At 50.2% G+C, this 19524-nt stretch overlaps 1 protein-coding gene across 24 annotated transcripts in view; it reads left to right on the top strand.

Moving 5' to 3' along the window:
• The window catches only part of Ranbp3 (RAN binding protein 3), a 55570-nt gene that overhangs the window by 20145 nt on the left and 15901 nt on the right, over positions 1 to 19524 (top strand). For 4 of the 24 annotated variants that reach the window (XM_078034358.1, XM_078034333.1, XM_078034335.1 and 1 more), the window contains exons 3-6: positions 8395 to 8632; positions 12927 to 12963; positions 13053 to 13139; positions 14846 to 14917. In XM_078034358.1, coding sequence (XP_077890484.1) covers positions 8395 to 8632; positions 12927 to 12963; positions 13053 to 13139; positions 14846 to 14917 — 434 coding nt within the window. Of the gene's footprint in view, positions 1 to 3576; positions 3778 to 8394; positions 8633 to 12926; positions 12964 to 13052; positions 13140 to 14845; positions 14918 to 19524 lie in introns of all 24 variants that reach the window. The other 20 variants (XM_078034402.1, XM_078034338.1, XM_078034350.1 and 17 more) reach the window with 12 other exon arrangements.

The following is a 19524-nucleotide window of genomic DNA, read 5'->3' as shown; positions in this document are numbered from 1 at the left end:
ATCATTAGTTCCTGTCTTGGTACTCTTTCTCAGCTAAGGGAGTTGAGCTGCTTTGTAATGTGAAGACTGATTTAAAAGGATGACCTTCCAGAGATCTGTGCAAATCACCTTAAAAGGTGGGCCTTGAACCTGAGCTGGAAGGTTAGCTAGGAAGGCTTTGAGTCACTTAAGAGATGTGTAAGTGCTCTTATCAAAATATTGACTCAGAGCCAATTCCAAATGGGCTTCTAAAAATAACTGCCCTCCAGCTCTTGGGAGTTCATTGCCCCACTTCTGTGATACTTCTGTGGCAAGATCACTGAAGGGCATGCAAGAAACATCTGTGTTGAAAGGAGAAGCCAGGTTCTGTTGGTAGGGTCCATAGCCCAGCGGCCGGGACCAGGTGGATGCAGTCTTCCACTCTGCTTTTCTCTGCAGCTTAAGGACTGTCAAGAGTTAGGCAGAACACGTGAGCCAGATACCTGACTTAGCTTCTCCTTGGCTTCCTAGTGCAAGGGACACCACAAGGCAGCTCTGCAAGGAGCAGCCACAGTTCTCTTTCATATCTGCCAAGAATGAGAATCTGAGCTGGCTTCTGGGTTCCTTCCTCTGGCATGACCAGCAGCTGTTCCCCTTCTTCCAGCTGAAGCCCAGTCAGAAGTCAGCCATTAGAACTGCTGGAGTTTTCTGAGCAGACTATTTTTCCCCCTTTTTGCTTCAACATTTTTTATTTTTAAATTTTTGAATTTCATTTGAAGTCTGAGTAAAGCTGACTGGCGCTGAATGCTGAGGCATCTGTCACCTCAATTTGCTGCTGGCATTTCTCATTGCTAAAGCTCTCAGCTGTAAATGGTGCCCATATGCCATTTCCCCCTAAAGTCTTCCACAAGTATCTAAGGAGTGGGGCCATTCTCCCCTGTGGACCTGAGACAATGTCACTCCCGAGATCATGGGTACAGTCATAGACTTCAAAATATGGTTCGTATTTTAAATTGCCCCTCAGATGTCTCTTGTTTTTTTTTTTTTTTTCTAACTACTGCTTGATCCCAAAGATCAAGAAGTTCCATTGTCAACTGTGGAAGCAACTAACATATCTTTTAGTAAATGATCTCAAACTACCCAGGAGGTTTCACGGGAAAGAGCTTGTTCCTCCAGAGGAGGGTGTCCCTGTGCCCTGTGGTGTTGCTGAATCAGGAAAAAGAAGGATTTCAAAGGGAAAGAGAGAAGCTCTGCTACCAGCCCATTGCTTCCATTTTTGTTCAGTGGCAGAGCCCTTATGTGACCTGTGGGTCCAGTCCACGTGCTGCATTGCCTTTGCTGGGGGGTGCTTGGGGTGTGACTTAGCCTTGGGACAAGTGGCCTGGCCCTCTTACTTTGTGTTAAGTGGTGGGTGCTTGGATTGCAGGGCCAGACTTCAACAACTATGGCCAGTGGGTGGCCCCAGAGTTTTATTGGCTTTTTCCCTGTGCCTCTGCCACCAGGACAGCTCCCTTCAGGAAACATGGGGTTCGCAAGCGCTGGTGTTTTAGGATAAAACCAAAGCCTTTTTTTCTGAACTGTCTTGAATGGAGATGGGTCCTTCTTTTTGGCACAAAGAAATGTCCAAGCGCTTCTCTCAGTCACCCTCCCTCCAGAGCATTGGTTAACCTGCAGGGCTCTGCGGTCCCTCTAGCAGGAGGGTGCCCGTGTTGTGAGAACACAGGCAGTTGTGAGTGCTGCTTGGAAAGTGCAGTGACCCTGGAAGTGCTATCGCGGTGTGTTTGGACCTGCTTTGATGCTCACCCCATGCTCGTGTTTTGTTTTGTTTTTTGTCACACATTTGGCATATTTCAGGCTGGTGAAGTCTTGATGTCTGATGTTTCCACACATGCTGGGAACTATAATCCTACCTGGGCTCTTGAGTGCATACTGCCCTTGCCCAGGAAAAACACTAGGACCCAAGTTGAAGATGCTGGAATGAAGTTCCTATTTCTTCCAAAAAATTTCTGAATCTAAGAGAGGGAGTGATGTGACATTTCTCAGCCCTTTTAAGAATCTTTGGTAGACAGTGAAGTTTGGTATCATTTGGGTCTTTCTGCTTGCCCCTCACATCCTCCCCAAGGACATTAGAAGACTTAGATCCCAGAAGCAGGGGTTCAAGACATTCAAGTGATTCTGATTAGAGACAGCAGTTTCTCACAGAGCTCTGGGTTTAATTTTCCCTGGCAAGTTGTTAAATCTCTCTCCATAAAGTAGCAACAGATGTTGGTGGCTGGGACTGACCACCTTGCGCCTGGGAAGGCCTCTGTCATTGGATTTCCCTGAATAGAGACTGTCCCTTTGGTGACTCTTGAGACAGAAGAATACATTAATGTGTTGTCTGGCATTCCAAAGAACTTTGGGAAGTTCTTACTCCTTTATGTAGTTCATTTCCTCCTGTAGGATCACATGTTTAAATGTAGCACCAGGCGCAACATAGTGACCCACTAGTAATCCCAGTTACTTGGGAGGCTGAGGTAGGAGGATCACTTGAGCCCAGGAGTTTGAGGCCAGCCTCGGCCACAGAGTGAGACTTCATCTCAAAAAATAGAATTAAGTTAAAGAAAGAAAGAAGCACCCTTTCTGAGGAGGTCAGTCACTGCATGCCAAGAAAACACAGCCACGTCTGCAGGGAGACAGGGTGGCCCTCTAGTCATTAGAGAGTCCTCACAGAAGGTTTGGGGACTACAGCCCCATATGTCAGGACATCAGGTTTATAGCCCACTTCTCAGGAAGAGTTGTGGAATGTGGCCACAGCTCTTAGCCCGTGGAAGCCTGTTTGGAATACCAGGGTGCACCTCAGAGAATGCTGGGGTGGTACCTTGGGAACAGAGACCTCTGGAAGCAGCTTTCTCCAAACTTGGCTATTTTCCAAGTTTGTCCAGATAACTCTGCAGAGTCCTAGACCAAGGAGTTCTGTGGATGCGCCCTGCCCCCTCCTCCAGCTGAGCACCACCTACCTATCCGCTGATCCAAAAGCTGCCCTGCTGCAGTGCTTCTGCTGCGCACCTATGTTCCCTGAAGCAAGAGGCACTTCTTCCACCTCAGGTGTGAGCAGGAGGATCAGAAAGCTCCCAGAAGAATGGTGGTGAAGTCCAGAAGCCTGTGCCTTAGGCTCCCAGTTTCACATCTAACCATGTTTCCAGGCCCACCTCCCCACCTCCTTGTGCACAGAAGTGGTCTGGCCCCAGTGGTGTGGTCAGCATGGCTGAGCAGAAGTGGACCAGCCCCTGGGGGTTAAAGAGTCTTTAGCATAATCATCTCCTTTCTTTGTCACCAAGAGAATTGTTTCTTCCTCAAGGCCCATAAGCACAGTTAGCTGTACTAGCCACCCAAGTTTTGAAAATGAGGATCTGGATTTCCTGGACACCTCCTACCTCCTTGCCAGGTCACACAGTTCACTTTGCTCTGCCCCTGTTGAGAGGACCAGTTCCACTGAGCAAAGCAGTCCAGGAGCTTGTTTTTTTGGCCCCTCCTCCCTGAGGGTGGAGCCATCTCCAGCCCTACCACCCCTGCCCTCCCCTGCCCCTTGGTGCAGCCTTTATTTTATTGAAGGAAAATTGTCTTTTTTGCTCCCAGTCCTCTGCAGAGCAAAAAGACTTGTCGGATTCGGGAGAGGAGCCTCAGGGGGAGGCTGAGGCCCCCCACCATGGCACGGGTCACCCCGAGTCAGCTGGTGAGCATGCCCTAGAACCTCCCGCCCCTGCTAGCACTTCAGCCAGCACTCCTTCGCTTCCCGCTCCTGAAGCCCAGCTTCCTTTTCCACGAGAACTGGCAGGGGTAAGTCCAATCACCCGGCACCCCCGCTGCCCCAGGGGAGCCACCCAAACGAGCCCTTTCCCTGGGGTCCCTCTCATCCAGACCCTAGATCAGCATAAGCAGTCAATGATCACAGCTCCCTTCAGTCATCCAATAAAAGTTGGGAAGATTAACTCCTCTTTTATGGTTAGTCTTTTTTAGGTGGGGATGTCTGTACTCATAGTGAGACTAATCCTGCTTCCTGAAAGAGACACAGTGGTCAAAAGAGGAATTGAATAGTAGGGGAGAGCCTTCCAAATCAAATTCTACCCCTTCTCTTTCTCCTGTCTCTGAACTTGGGCATTTAAGTTCAATGACTTAGAACTCTGAGGAGCTCTGGCTTCCCTTGGAAGAAGAGTCATCTAGCCCCAGTCATGTTGCAAGACTGGTTCTGTTTGGACTGTGGCTAGACGGTGAACTGCTTGTCCACATTCAAAGCAGGAAGAAGAAAAGCCCCTCCTTTGTGCCCTTCCTCTTTGTGTTATGAAGGATTTTGAAGATAAAGGTGGAAACAATCAAACTCTTGTGAGCAAGAAGTATTATGGGTTTTTGAAGTTTAATACATTGGGAAAGGTAAACATCGTCCTATATTTGGGATTGAAAAGTCTGTCCTTCGGTTGTCTAATGATAGAAGACCCCTCCCCTGCTTTCATGACATAACAAGGGAACAGAGGCCCTGGCTTGCTCTAAACCCCAGGGTAGCAGAGTCCCAGATACTTCCCCCACCCCTGAGTGATTCCTTCCACCACCAGTTCCTGTTTTTAAGGAAACCATGAAGATTCAGTTACAGCCACCAAGCCCTAGGACATGCAGAAGGAAGTTGGAGCCCTCTTTTAACATTTTTGAGGAATTGGTGTGTAATAGAGTCTGTCATGTGCCACATACCAGGGTCTGTGGGGGAAGGGGTGCCCCTCAGGGTGCAGAAGTGGGCTCGGGTATTGAGACTTACTCAGAAGCTGCAAGAGCGTACCACAGTGCCCCAGGAGTGTGGCCCTCACACCAGAGTGCCCGAGGGCTGGCGGAGCAATCTTTCCTTTTTTCTTTTTTTTTTTTGGCAGAGCAGCTCCTGAAAATTTGGGATAGAGTGAGTCGGATAGTGGGAGTTCCTGGGCATGTGGTCTTCTTTGGTCCTCAAGAGCACAGCTTCTGAGAATAGACAGCACCAGAACTTGAGAAGCACAGCTTGCAGCGGACCCTGCAGCTGCTGAAGTGGCAGGTTTCAGAGTGAGAGTAGCTAATAGGGCAGTCACAAACCTTTTGTGATGGCAGCTGCTTTTCAAGAGCACAGGGGCCCCTGGCTTTTGGTGGGACCTCACTTACCATGATGTGCCTCTGAGATCTGGCTGCCTTGGGCAGGGTCCTGTGTGAAACCTGGCTTCTTGATTCTTGTGGTCTTCAGGTTAGAGACTCTGATCCTGAGGAACACAAGCAGTTCCCAGACTGGCCAAGAAAACGTGAAGCATCATGGCCGGGAGCCTCAGGATGAGTTAAGCCATCGTGGACAGAGCCAGGGCTGCAGGGCTGAGGGCAGCAGGTCATAAATGAACTAACAGCCAGCCATGCAGCACACGTGCGTGCTGTAGTTGGTAACCTCAGGGATCTTGGACACTGCACTGTCCTAGCACTTGGTGACAGCTCTGAGCCAGTCAGGCTTGCTGCTTTGGGCTCTCCACCGAGAAATCAGGCTGGTTCCCAGCAGCTCCTCTTAATTGGCTTTCTCTACTAGTTGGGCTTGTTCAAGGAAAATGAAACTTTGTTGTAGGTCAGTCAGTCCCTAAATCAAGTCAGGTAGACCCTGACCCTGCTTCTTCTTGGGCTGAGGTTTTTCTCTAGTGATACAGACTGTTTCTTTTGTATCAGAACAAATTTGGATCTTGCTCTGCCCCACATTGGTGCTCAGGAAACCACCCACTGTTACCCAGCAGGTCTTGTTCATCACGTTTGGTCTGTTCTCTGTTCCATGACCCCTGGGCGTTCTTTATAATAAAGAGTGGCTTGCTTATAAAAGGCCCTTATCATCTTTCAGTCTCCTCAGAGCTCTGGCCATTGAGGACTCAGTACCAGGAAAAAGTCTCTCTATATTAAGAGTTTTGGCTTTCAGAAGATAGACTGAAGAAGACCAAACCTCAAGCAGACTAAATTCAGTGTCTCTGGAGAAGCAGGCAGCTTTCCGTGCTTACTCTGAGCTTGCTGGAATCAAGCTGGACTAACGCTCTGGGCCAGCCACTGCCAAGCTCCAAATGTGTTTTAGGCCCACAAGAAGTGGCAGGCAGTCAGGAGCGAGCCCTCTGGCTGGCAGCCTCCTCTCTCCTCCCAGCTCCCACAAAGGCATGACCTCATCCCTGTGGGGCCTCCAATTGTCACGTTCTTCGTGACTAAAACACTCAGGGTCCCTCCGGGGGAACTGGGCAGCATGAAATAACCACACAAGAGACAGATTTTTCTTTGGGTTCCTGTGACGGCTCCTCTGACCTTAAGGATCCACAGAAAGAGGGAGCCAGTGCTGAACCCTTTTATTGAGGAGAAGCCATTCAAATGAGGCCAGGGTCAGGATTCAGGGGGCTGAGTCTGGCTTCGTGATGTCTGCTGTCAGCAGGTTGACTGACATCTAAGAAGGCCACACCCAAGGGCAGAGCAAGAGAAGGGGACACCCAGAGTGTTTCCATGGAACATTCTGTCCCAAACAGGGCAAGGGGTAACATCACCAAGGAACAGGTGGGCGTAGCTCTGTCCATGGGAACACACCAACGTCTGAACACATTTCTGCTACTTCGAGGATCGGGGCAATGACCAGGTCACTATGAAAATGACCGACAGAGCCTCGGATGGTGGGAAGGAGTATGTGGATCGTTCAGACTGGCTGTCCACCTCATCCCCCCACCATCCAGACCTTCAAGGCGGTCTCTCTGCTTTCCTCAGGGTTTTTTCAGTGTCTGTCTCTTCAGTAAGCATCTTTGAGCTGGTGGCTTGTCACAGCTGTGAATAAACAGCCGTGAAGTAGCCGACATTCTGTTTCTCCTCCTGGGCACTCATCTTCCTGCAGCTACAAGAAGCCAGGCTTTCTAACTGGTCAGTGCAGATGGGAATCATCCTAGGCTCCATCAGGCCCAGTTGTAGGCGCTGTTATCAAGAGGATTACCTGGCTGGGCCTTGCTCTCTGGCCTTTTCCAGGGGGTTGGGGAGATAGTGCCTTTCATTCCTACTCACTGCCCACTTGTCCTCATCTGTGGGTCAGCTTCTGAAGGCAGCTCCAGCTCTGTCCCCTTCCCTGGGTCAGCCTGGCCCCTTTTTTCATTCTTGGGGCCACTCCAGGCAGCCTTACAGGAGCCGTGTATTTTGGAGGGACAGATTCTGAACAAATGTACTCATTACAGTGTTCACCATTTTATCCTCTATGCAAAAACAGATGCCCCTGAATCCACAGTCCCATTTTGGGTTAGGTATGACTGCCCCATCTATACTTGGTGACAGGGACCCATGCACCTTAGATAGCAGCAGGCTAGCAAGGCTGCTGGCCTGTCCTCAGTCCAGACAAATAAGAAGTCTTCTTTATGAGCCTGCTTCGTGCCTTCTCCTGACGCCTGGGAAATAAGTCCAAGGGTCGTCTTTGGCCATCTTTCTCTTCTGCTTTCTGGTGTGGTTGTCAGTGAGGAATGTTTTTATTGTAGTATCCCAAATGAGTGTTGTCGAGTTCCATGACCAAACACTCAAGGTCACTCCAGATGAACTGGGCTGCACGAAATAACCACACAGAGACAGAGAAATACCTTTTTCTTTGGGTTCTGTGACGACTCCTCCAACCTTAGGTGTAGAGGGAAAGAGAGAGCACGTGCTGAACCCTTTTATTGGGGAAAAGCCATTCAAATGAGGCAAGGGATAGGATTATAAGGGAACAGGTGAGTGTAGCTCAACCCCTCTGGGTGCCACCTACTCCCAGGGCCACACCTTATTATCCAAATGAGAGAAAAGACCGAGTCACCAGTCATGGCACTACCGCGCCAGACTGCAGTGATCTTTCAGATCCCTGTGGTGCATCAAGACTTAAAGGTGCGGGCATTTGGAGTGGCTCCCCACAGAGTGTTCGACCCAGTGTTTCTGGGGTATCATCCTGGAGTCCTAATCGCCAAAGGTGGAGTCAAATTAGGGAAGAAGTGGAGAAAGAAGTGAGATTCTTTCACCCTGCTTCTGTCCTCAGTACTCCTCAAAAAGTGCTCTGAAATTTCTCAAGTCTCCCCAGTGGCTCTTGGGCTGTTGGCTGAACAGTGCCCCCGAGGTTGCTTGGGTACCCCAGAGTCTAAGGGAGGTGGAAAGTGTGAAGCTGGTATAGGCCTTTTGTGGGGCTGGGTGATTGAAGAGGGTCCCGCATCCCAAACCTTTTCCTGCCTTGGGGAAGATGGCACAAGCCAGCGGACAGCAAGCCCAACCTTGTCCTGAGAGAGAAACCCTCCCATCTGCAGGGTGTGAAGCAAGGGGGCCCTGTAAGGGCGGGGGACAGGTGATGCCCCCCATGGGCAGCCATGGAGGGCTCCAGAAGAGCTGGCATGTCTAAAAGCAGACAGGATGCTGTCTTAGGCACCCTCTCCCGCATCCTTCCTCTAGTCCTAAAGAGGAGTCATGGCGGCATTTCCTCACTGGAGGTTCCAGCAGCACCTGGAAGGTTCCCCAGGAGGAAGACTCCTGCATCGTCCCTCCCAGGACCAAGAGGCCACCGCTTTCCTGTGAGCAGGTTCTTAGAAGAGACTCGGGGCATGGATTTGAGGGTCTCCTGAGGTCGGGCCAGGGAGCATCTGAGTTTTATCTGACGAGGCACCCTTTCTTCTCAGGGTCACCAAAGCAGGTACAGCAGAGGACATGGACCTCGTGTGGGCTGCAAATCCTCACCAAATGCACTTTGTGCCCAGGGCCCTGGCTGCTGCTCTGAGCTGTGTGGTCATGGGAGACAGTCACCAGACAGACTCTTCTGGGCAAAACAGGGCAGGGAGGGGCCAGAGGGACCACAGCTGGGCTGGAGAATGAGCACAGGTGTGCTCCAGCGGTGATTGTCACAGTAGTGGACCCTGAGGGAGAAGGTCCCCCATGCTGGGGGAGGAGCTTAGAAAACAGGAAGGAGCCAGGGTGGCAAGAGGGAGAAATAGTGCAGGATGAGAGGACTCTGTGCTGCAGGAGGCCACCAAGGGCTTTCAGGAGTCAGGACAGAAGCAGGCGGACGTGGCCAGAGTGTGCAGAGTGGGCCATCTGCAGGGGCAGGTGGGAGGCCAGCTGCTGGCTGCAAGTAGGAGCCATGGAGATGTGACCATGTGAATGTGCTCTCGTGCTCCAACTGACTAGATTTGGATGTGTGCTGGAGGGGAGGATGGCGTGCCAAGCAGCAGGCTGCCAGAGCTGTTCACAAGACCTCTGAGGCCAGGTGGGAGCCCCAGAGGCGTCAGCTCATGACCTGGCTACTCCACTCTGGAGGGAGATCCATAGCACCCATCACATTCTTGGAGACAGATCACTAAGATGTGTGGGTGTCATGGAAAGAGCCCCAAATACTCGAAGCAGAAACCAACAGAATGGAAAGGAGAAAGCACCCTGTTTTCAGTAGAACTACTGTAAAGATGATGGGAAGAGAAGGACCAAGCAGCCCTGGAAGCCAACCAGCCCTGGCAACAGGGCACTCATCCTCACCATGCACAGGGACCTTCTGCAGGATGGACAGACACCTCTCCAATTTAAAAGGATTAAAGTCATGCAAAGTACATTCTCCAGCCGCAGTGGAATGAAATTAGAAATTCTTCTTAACAGAAGGAAAACCAGGAAATTCACACAGACTCACTGAGCTCATGTGTGGTCACAGGTGGCCAGATGCAGAGGCCTTGGTGGCAGTGATTATGCAAATATCCTTATGGGAGCTGAAAGAGCAGGAAGACAGAAGCCCAGGTATCCTGGCCCAGACACCAGTACAGATAAGGCCAGGGCACAAGCCTTTGCTGTCTGTCCATGGCCTGCAGAGTGTCTAGGACAGCATCTCTTTGTTGGAACAAATCCCAGCAAGTTCCAAGGACCAGTTCTCTCCTAGAACTTGGGAGTCTACTGCATGGGCTCTAACACAGACAGATCACTGAGTCGAAATTGAAGCTACAGAGGGAAAGTGTAAGGAGCAACAAGACTGAGTCACCAAGGCTTTTATTCCTGTCTGAGGAAAGCAGGGCATACCTGGATGAGGGAGCAGGTTGTCTGCAGTGGTGTGAAGCTCTTAAGAGCCGACCATCTCCAGGCCAGAAGTTATTCAGGAAAGCGAAGGTTTCCCAGGACCAAGAAGGTGACCACAAAAGGTTTCGGTAAAGTCGACATGCTTGTTAAATTATAGGGCGAAAGAAGAGCTTTTTAGAACCATGGGTTGAGATGTAGGGGTGGGGATGTGCTGGGCCGGCCATTAGAAATACGTGGGAGGACAAGGGAAGGCAGGCAGTGCCACACTCAAGAATATCAGGCTATGGAAAGATGACTGGCCTCGCACAGGGACCTTCACCAAAGTGCTGGGAGGACGCAGGGCTCAGAGGGTGGGTAAGATGTGTCCTTGCCCTTTCTCCACTGCCAGGGTCAGGAAGCTGGTGTGAGGCCTGGCTAGGATGCCTGCTGGTTGCAGCGCCAGGGCAAGTAGTTGCTGTCTTTGTTCCTCTCGCCTTTGCTAGTAGGGTGAGTGGTGCCTGGGGCCTGGGTCCCCCTGATGTCCCTCTAGAGAGGGATGATCCCAAGAGAGTAGGCCTGGTGGCAAGCCAGTGGCACAGTCTGTACAATCAAACACTACTCAGCCTCTGGCCTCACAGCACTACAGGAATGCATCTTAAACCCTTTCACAGGTCCTCTAAGTTACCTCACCTTGTGGCTGGACCCAGGATTTAGTTCACAAGACCTGGTTCTGCCAGTCAGCCTGTCCCCTGAACTTGGAAGCCCTGTGCCTATGCAACCCAGGGGTCTAGCATTAACCAGCAGGGGCCAGCTTTGAGTTCAGGCACACAGTGAGCAGTTGTAATCACCCCAGGAGCTAAGCTTCCTGTCTGTCTTCTGGGCTCCACCTGCCTCATCTCTGAAGGCCCAGAGCCCTCCCTGCCAGGAAGACATTAGCATCCCCAGTGTCAGAGAGGAAACCAAGACACCCCCCCACCCCCGCATTCAGCCCCATAGAAAATAAAATCAGCAAAGCCAGGATCCCTTCTGCATGCCTTCGGGAGGGGGGCGGCATGGGTACGACCTGGAGCCCTGCTCTCGCATCCCAGCACTGCTCAGTGCAGCCTCAGAGCTGGCATACTGGACACAAGGACCTCATTTCATTTGGGGCACTGATACTTTCACAGTTTCCCCATCACTGAGAAAACCCACCACAGCCGGGCCCGGTGGCACAGACCTGTAATACCAGCTACTTCGGAGGCTGAGGCAGGAGGATCACAAATTTAAGGCCAACCTCTGCAAGTTAGTGAGACCCTATCTCAAAATTAAAAGGCCTGGGGACATGGTTCAATGGTAGAGCAATCCTGGGTTCAATCCCCAGAGACACCAAATAAATAAATAAAAGAGGGGCTTGGGATTGTGGCTCAGTGGTAGAGTGCTTGCCTAGCATATGTGAGGCACTGGGCTCAATTCTCAGCATCATATACAAATAAATAATTTTAACAACTAATAAAAATATTTTTAAAATAATAGTAAAAATAAGAGACTCCATACGTGGTATTAAGAGGATTTTATTTCCCCAGCATTTGGATGGCAGTAACCTCTAATCCTCTCAGTTGCCCAGGTACACACACACGGGGTTAGTGACAACTTTCCCTCACCTTACACAGTCCCCTAGGACCAGTTCCACAGAGCTCTCGTGACAGACCTCAAGCAGCTTGCTCTCCTGACACAAACCTGAGCTGCAAAGGAGGAATTCCAGATTGCGGTCCTTTTCTGACTATTGTAAGTTAGCTGTGTGACTTTGAAGAAACCCCTACCCTCTCTGGGTTTTGGCTGCTGCAGACTCCGGCCCACAGCCTGTTTTTGTACAGCTGGGGAGCTGAGACATTGTTTACATTTTTAAAGATTTATAAGGGAAAAGCAAAGAATGTGGCAGAGGCCAAATGTGGCCTGCCAAGCCAAAGCACTGACGGGCCCTTTATGGAAAAAAAGTGCCAGCACTTCTCCCTGCGGGAGGATCTCTCCTGGTCCCTGTCACCTTCAGTTTTATTTATTCCAGTTACTTCTTTCACACGCTGCTCTGCAATTTGCAGAGAACTTTCACATGCATCATCTCATTTACTCCCTAACAGCTCCTTGAGGCAGATAGTCCTCCTGTGGTCAAACTTGACTCCTGAAGAGATTTTTTCAAAAATAGGAAATTGGTTCTTCTCACTCTTAAATGAAATGGTATTCCTTCACTCCTCAGTGCCTGCTGAGGTCTGGAGAACAATACACCCCTAAGAAGGGGCTTATGTGAGGGATTGTGTATGGGGTTGGGGGCACTCATTCTAAATCTTAACTGCTACTTGTTTATATTCTGGAATTAAAAATTGTAAAAGGAGGCAATTTTTGCGCCCCCTTCTCTTGGCTTATGGTGGTTCTGTGGTCCATAAAGTTGTTGTACAGGGTTAGATGGTTCTGTCCCGAACGCTTCGCAGTGGACTTTGACCCCAAGCATCAAGCCTTCACCCTCTCTGGCAGTAATAGCCCAGCCTGAAACAGGAGGCTGTTCCTGGGCAAGGAGTGGACACCAAGTGGATCCGATGTTAAGTGGCCATTTCAACAACCCTGCTGCCCTTGCGGTGGAGAGGGTCGCTTGTCAGCTCTTGGCAGGATGAATCATGGCCAGGTGAAGTTGTGCTGTGCTTGAGTCTGGGGGTGGCATGCCAGTCAGCTGTGACCTGTGGAGAAGCGGAGAACCTAGTCCCATGCTGGGAGTCTTTGAGCTATGAAGAGGATTCTAGGTTTGGGAAGCCACCGCAAAAAGCAGTCAGAAGTTGCCTCTGAGTGGGCTGAAGTTCTGTGAAGGCAGCAGAGACAGCACCAGGAGTTGGCCCCAGTTGTGCATTGAGCACCACTGGCTCCAGAGCTGGGGCTTGGGTCCTGGGACGCCCACCACTCTCTCACCAGCCTGCCATGTGCTCTTGTTTCAGAGGTCAGCTGGAGGCTCCAGTCCTGAAGCAGGAGAAGGTAAGGAAGTCTCCAAAGCGAATGGCCATCTTTGGTGGTGAAGGCAGAGATAGCCTGATGTTCATCCTCTTCCTCATTATTTTCTGTAGATTCTGACCGAGAAGATGGAAACTACTGCCCTCCTGTCAAGCGAGAAAGAACGTCCTCTTTAACCCAGTTCCCACCTTCACAGTCAGGTAATGATAAGAGCATTTATCTTTTTGTCATTTATTGTTCCCTTCTGACACCTCACATCCACCATCTGACCCCTGCCCAGATCAGTTAGGATCAACCTGAGATGTGGCCTCTCAGGAGTGAACTCAGAAGTTGCCCGACTGGAGCACCACATGTCCCCCATGTGCAGTCAGTGACACTTAGCAGCATGGTGAGACTTAGCAGACAGAGGATGACAGTAAAGAAATTGTGCCTCTGAAGTAGGAGACAAGGGCCGAGCATCGAGAGCCCTTTTGGGAGAGGCTCTGACCATTCATAATCCTTCCTGAGACTGTTGTGACACTGTGCACTGACAGTGGAGCAGCCCAGGGGAGGAGACTTGGTGAGGTTTGGAGGAAGGGCCAGAGCATTAGTTTTATGCTGCCCTCCAGTTCCACTTTGCTGCAGCCCGTCTCAGTGCACTCAAGCTGTTGCTCGGGGAGGTCCACTTCATTTGTGGACCCCGTGGACCGGCCCACACCCCAAGAAGCAATTGCTGCTGTAAAGAAAAGTCTTAAACTATACCCAGGGCATACCCAGGGCATCCGTGCAGCGTGGAGGCAACAGCCCCTTAGACACACAGGCAGTCTGGCAGAGGCAGGTTTCTAGGACAGAGTAGTTGGGACTACTCAGGAAGCTTAGACAACCTGGTCCTCGCCTCCAGAATGCGGCTGCCCTGCAGGGTCAAGGGTAACCGCTGGCCCTGGGCTATTCCCCGTAGTGACTTGGTCCACACTGGTATTGTTTTGTGATCTGTGTGCATCACCAGTTTGGAGGCACGTGTGTGTGTAGAGATGAGTTCTGGTTGCACAGAGTAAAATGCATTCTTGGGAAGTTCACAGAAAACGTTTTGCAGTTGTGAACTTGGTGGCCATGGCTATCACTGCAAGGGAAAGATCACTCAGAACGTGGCTTTGTTCACACAGAGATGCACACGTTGCAGGAGCACAGGGCAGAGGCAGCGTCCAGCAGTGCTGTCACGCCTCCTGCCCTTAATGTCTATTTTGGATATTGCCACATCCCTTATCAGCTACATGAGGCCCCCGAGTGGACACGCTGTTACTTGTCCCCAGATATTAAGGAGCCGCCTAGTTGGTTTGCATCCTTGTTTAAAGTTTTCTGCACACCTGGACAGGTGCTCCTGTAGGAGGAGGCAGCTTCCCTTCCTACTCAGTCACCTCAGTGTCGGGGCAGAAGTGGAGCTGGAGATTGGTGCATTAGTTTTACACTGCCCTCCAGTTCCACTTTGCTGCAGCCCGTCTCGGTGCACTCAAGCTGTTGCTCAGGGAGGTCCACTTCATTTGTGGACCCCGTGGGCTGGCCCACACCCCAAGAAGCAATTGCTGCTGTAAAGAAAAATCTTAAACCATCAGGGTAGGGCACACGCCTTTGGGCACACGCCTTGCTGCTGAGGAGAAATGGGCTGAGGCAGCCTTCAGTGAGGCCCTATGTGCCAGCTGGCTGCCCCTGCCAGGGCCCAGGGTGCCACGGTAGGGCTGGGAGTATGAGCTAAGATGGGCAGTCAGCTGTCAGACCACTTGAGGCTGTAAGGACAGGCTCCACTCTCATTGAGAGTTTAAATGCTTGTCTTCGTGCTCCTGCACGCAAGAGAATCCCCCCTTGTGTGCCCCGCCTACTCATGCTCTTTTCCCTCTTGTTCCCTCCCCCGCCTGCATCTCCATGCCGACAGTGTCAAAACACAATGTTTTTATGCCATCAACCTTCTGCGAGTCCTCTGCAGGCAATTCTGACTCAGACCCAGGTGAGACCTCATGTCCCTTTGCCCGTCCACCAGTCCCTGGGGATTTTCCTGAGATACACACAATAGTGAGATTCTCAGTAACTTAGCAAAACTCTGTCTCAAAATAAAAAACGCCCTGGAAAACAAACAAACAAAAAATGCCCTGGGTTCAATCCCCAGTACTGTGTGAGGGAGAGGGAGGGAGAGGGGAGACAGAGAGAGAGATTTATTTTCAAATTTTCACACAATATATCCATATTGTAAAAAAAAAAAAAAAAACAAGGGGAAGAAAAATTCCCTTGCCCCCTCTCTACTCTCCTACCCCAAAATAGCTACTATGAAGCACATGTGATTTTTTTTTTTCCAGATCCATTTCTGTGTATTAAATTTTCACATTAATATTGCCCAGGTCTGTTCAGATAAGTATGTATCATCGCAACTTTAAAGCTGAGGAAAACAATGTGATCCCTTCTGCAGAGTACAAGAGCCTTCCTTTTTTGGTCTTTTGCTAGAGAACCAACTCCAGAGTTTCCTGAAAATTTCTCCCACATGGCTGGAATTCCCCATAAAATATTTAGTGAGCAAGTTTAACAACCCACGTTCTGTAACCCAACCTGCCTTATATAAATCCATTGCCAACTTCAGAAGCGTTGTGAGATAAGTCCCATGCTGGCAAGGAAAGAGGTGACGTAAGTTTTTATAACTGGGTGGCATAATTTGAAACAGTGGAATTCATTTTGACTCTAGAAGTTAACTGTTTCAACTGACCTCCTGACCTCATCTCAAGGAGGAGCTTGGTTCTTCAAGGTCCTCAGAGCCAGCCGGTAGGTTGTACCTGGGTGTCACTTGGGCAGGCAGCATTCTGAACCATGGAGGCAAAGTCCGCCAGTCCAGCCCCTGGTTGTGGTCTCCATTACCCATCATGGGAGTGCTGTGAGCACAGGTACGAGTTGTTCTTCAGATGCACCTCTGAGTCTCCCCTCTCCTCTTTGTCCACTAGTATTAGGAGCAGGTGGCCCAGGAAGCCAAGATGGCTGAGGTCCATTCCACAGCTTAGACAAAGCCTTGATTTAAAGTCCCTGATACCCTGTGGGAGGCGTGTCAGGGCAGCTACACAGTGAACTTCACGTCTTTTTTTTAACTTTAATTTTGAAAACCTTCAGTAGAGCGTTTCCACAATACTGTCACCTGGAGACTGCCCTTTCACTTCCTTCATTTGTCTACTGCGTCTTTACGGTAGAGGGATCATGTCCTGTGTATCTCACTTTCCATCTGCTAAACCAGAGTGTCACATTTCCATCTGTGAAGGTTGTAGGCCATGGGTCTTGTGAAAGTCCTTGGGTTTGGTGAAGAGACCCAGGGAGTGTCTTGGGTGGGAACCCCCAGGGGGACACCTGTTCTTGGTGCACACCGTATTGGCTTTGTCCTCTTGCTAGCAGGGTTCCCCTTGTTGGCTCAAAGAGGTGAAATCATCCAGTTGTACCATTTGCTTTGAACATAGTTCACCAGTTGCACCAATCACGTGAAGTCATTTCCCCCACCCCAATCAGGCAAATTCCTGTGTTGCTGGGTCAAGTGCCCTTTGTTCTGTTTTCACATTTTTTAATTGGTGCACTGTAGTTCATAATGTCCTTACGTATTTGTACCTTTTCACAACATAACAACATAATTTGGTCAGCACTTCTCCCCTTTCCTCGGGTTCCCTTTGTTCTTTTGAACACTTTTTTTGCTTTCTGTCCCAACAAGAGACTCCATGTTTGTCATCTTTCCCTGTTCTGGTCCTGGACTCTTCCTCATTTCTCAAAGGGACCCTGTCCTTTTGTAGTAGAGAATGGCCTTTTGAACCAAGGTCTGGGTTCTGAGCCTCTTGTAGGCAGACCTGGGAACGTGCACAGCTCTCCACCTGCGTGATTGCTTCATCTCTTGCCTGTTTGCATAGCCCAGGGCCAGAAGGGGTCTTCATTCAGTATGGCACAGTGCATGTTCCAACCTCTCCTCTGCAAGGAGGAAACCTGGCTCTGCCTCTTCTCAGCTCGTCCCTCCCCTTAGCAGCCTAGCCCACTCCTGCCCTGCCCTGCCCTGTCCCTCGCAGACCAGCCCAGCCCAGCCCATCCTTGCTCAGTGCACACTTCTATCAGGCCACCTGCTCTGGGATCCTCTCCTCCATCTGGTGCAGGCCAGGTTTAGTTCCAGGGCATCTTCCTGACTAAACCAGGAGTTCCATCGGGGTGGCGTTGTTTCCTTCAGACTTCACTTGGGGTCCCTGGGAGGCGGGCAGAAAGCACTCAGATAGCAGCCTGCTTGCTCACCGGGGCTGCCCCTGGGACTCTGTTGTTCCACTGGGCCCATGGGAAGCAATGCGTGTTCCCAGCAGGACCTGGGATGTGTGGCGGACATTGGGGTCAGCCCACAAGGCAGAAGCTTTGTGTTGCAGACAAAGTGCATTTCTAAAAGAAGTGTTTCTTGGAACAGGTCCTACAACAGGGCCTCCAGAGCTTGGCCACCCCACAAGCACACTTCCCTGCTACCTTGTGCCCCCTCTGTCCTCTGTGTGCCCAGTTGCCATTAGAAGCGTCCCACCCCTACGCAGGCGTACTTTTCATATTTGTCTTGTGCTTGGAAAGGAAAAGACAAGACATCTGTCCATTCACTGCAGCACCCAGCATGGATTCCCTATGTGTCTGTAGGGTGGGCCAGGTTTGGGGTAGGCCATTCAGTGGCCATGATGTCCCAGGCCTTCTGCCCCTGCCAGCCTGGCCTGGCATAGGCTCTACCCAGCCAGGTGCTGAGGAGCATTCAATAGCCAAAACATAAATGTTGTAAACTAGCTCTCAGGGCTTCTGAAAAATTATTTAAATTGTGCATTTGACCTCAACTTGAAAAATGTGACTAAATAGCTAGTCATCAGCTAATAACTCAGCATTTGCCTTCTGGAATGGACCACCTGGCGGGCCTCTTCCCTGGTGCTTTGGCACCTCCTCGGGGATTGTATGGCCACTCTGTCACACCAGAGACATCAGCCTCACAGCACTGGGCTCAGCAGCACCTCATCAGTGGGCCACAGCCTTCCTGCTTGTTCTGAATTCTGACTTGATCTTATTTCTGAGAGTTTGATCTGATGAGATTCTTAGGATTTTGTTGTTGTTTTCTTGTACAGTTGAATGGCTCTTAATGAACCCACCAAGTTATGCTGCTAACATCATCATTAATTTTATTTTATTTTATTTTTATTTTTTTTAGAGAGAGAGAGAGAGAGTGAGGGAGAGAGAGAGAATTTTTTAATATTTATTTCTTAGTTCTCGGCGGACACAACATTTTTGTTGGTATGTGGTGCTGAGGATCGAACCCGGGCCGCACGCATGCCAGATGAGCGCGCTACCGCCTGAGCCACATTCCCAGCCCCATCATCATTAATTTTAGAACCTTCCCACTACCCCAAAAAGAAGCCCTCCTGGTCACCCCATCCTCTCCCAGCCCCCAGAAACCATGAATCCATTTCACTTCCTGTCTCTGTGGATTTACCCCTTCTGTACATACACACACACACACATAAACACATTATAAATATATATATATATTATATGTTAATGGGTCTTTATTTTGTTCATTTATTTATATGCAGCACTGAGAATCGAACACAGTGCTTCACACATGAGCCACAACCCGACTCCTGAACATTTCTTATCAATGAAGTCATATACTATGTGGCCTCTTGGATTCTCTTTCCCTTTATATTATTAGTCTTTAATTCTTCCAACAAAATTTGCTTCTGTTACATTTATTCCCAAGTATTTTATTTCTCTTGGTGCTGTTGAAAATGGAATTTTTTTTCTTAATTTCATTTTCAGAGTATTCACCTATTCACCCTAGTATATAGAAACACAATTGATTTTTATATGTTGGTCTCATGCCCTGCACCCTGGCCTGGGCTTACCCTTAGCATAAAAGCAAGGCTGCCTCTAGACCCTTGCTCTCTCCAGAAGACCCAGGCCTTTGTGATCATCCTTCCTATTATAGATCAGACTAGACTGCCCTCCCCACCTTCCGTGGGCAAGGTCACTGAGACCTGCCAGTCAAGGGATCTGTGGACAACAGACAGTGCCAAAACCAGGCTTTCTAGCCCTCCCAGGAACCCTGGGCACTTGCTGTTCTCGCAGGTGGCCAGGGGTGCTCTTGTCCAGCACCAAGGCAAAGCTCCAGGGGCATATCTGGGGGTGGAGCAAACCCACCATCTGCCACTTTGGTCTTTTCTTGACCTTGGACACATTCTCTGATGGACAAGTCTTCTAGGAAAAAGGAGACCAATCCTGTTGTCCTCGAGTGTAAACCCTAAACTGTCTGCCTCGAATCCCGCTCTAGAGGCAGGGCTCTGATCTTGGGGGACTTCATCACCTCCGCTGATAACCTTCATCCTCCTGTCCCCTGTTGTCAGCACTTTGCCCTAGAGCCAGTGCTTCTTACAACCTGGGCTGCACAGCTGCCTGCTGGCTGGCCCTAGCTTCTGCCTTTCTGTTAATTTGGAAACGTTTCCCAAGTTCCTTAGGCCCATGGTCACTGAGGCTAGACCTGAAGCTTTTCTTCTGTCCTGTGCCCTCTGGGCTTGGCTGCTGCTCTGCCCCAGGCAGGTC

The sequence above is a fragment of the Ictidomys tridecemlineatus genome, chromosome 2, assembly GCF_052094955.1.
Source record: "Ictidomys tridecemlineatus isolate mIctTri1 chromosome 2, mIctTri1.hap1, whole genome shotgun sequence".
Classification (NCBI taxonomy): Eukaryota; Metazoa; Chordata; class Mammalia; order Rodentia; family Sciuridae; genus Ictidomys; species Ictidomys tridecemlineatus.
This window is presented reverse-complemented; position numbering and strand designations above follow the sequence as displayed.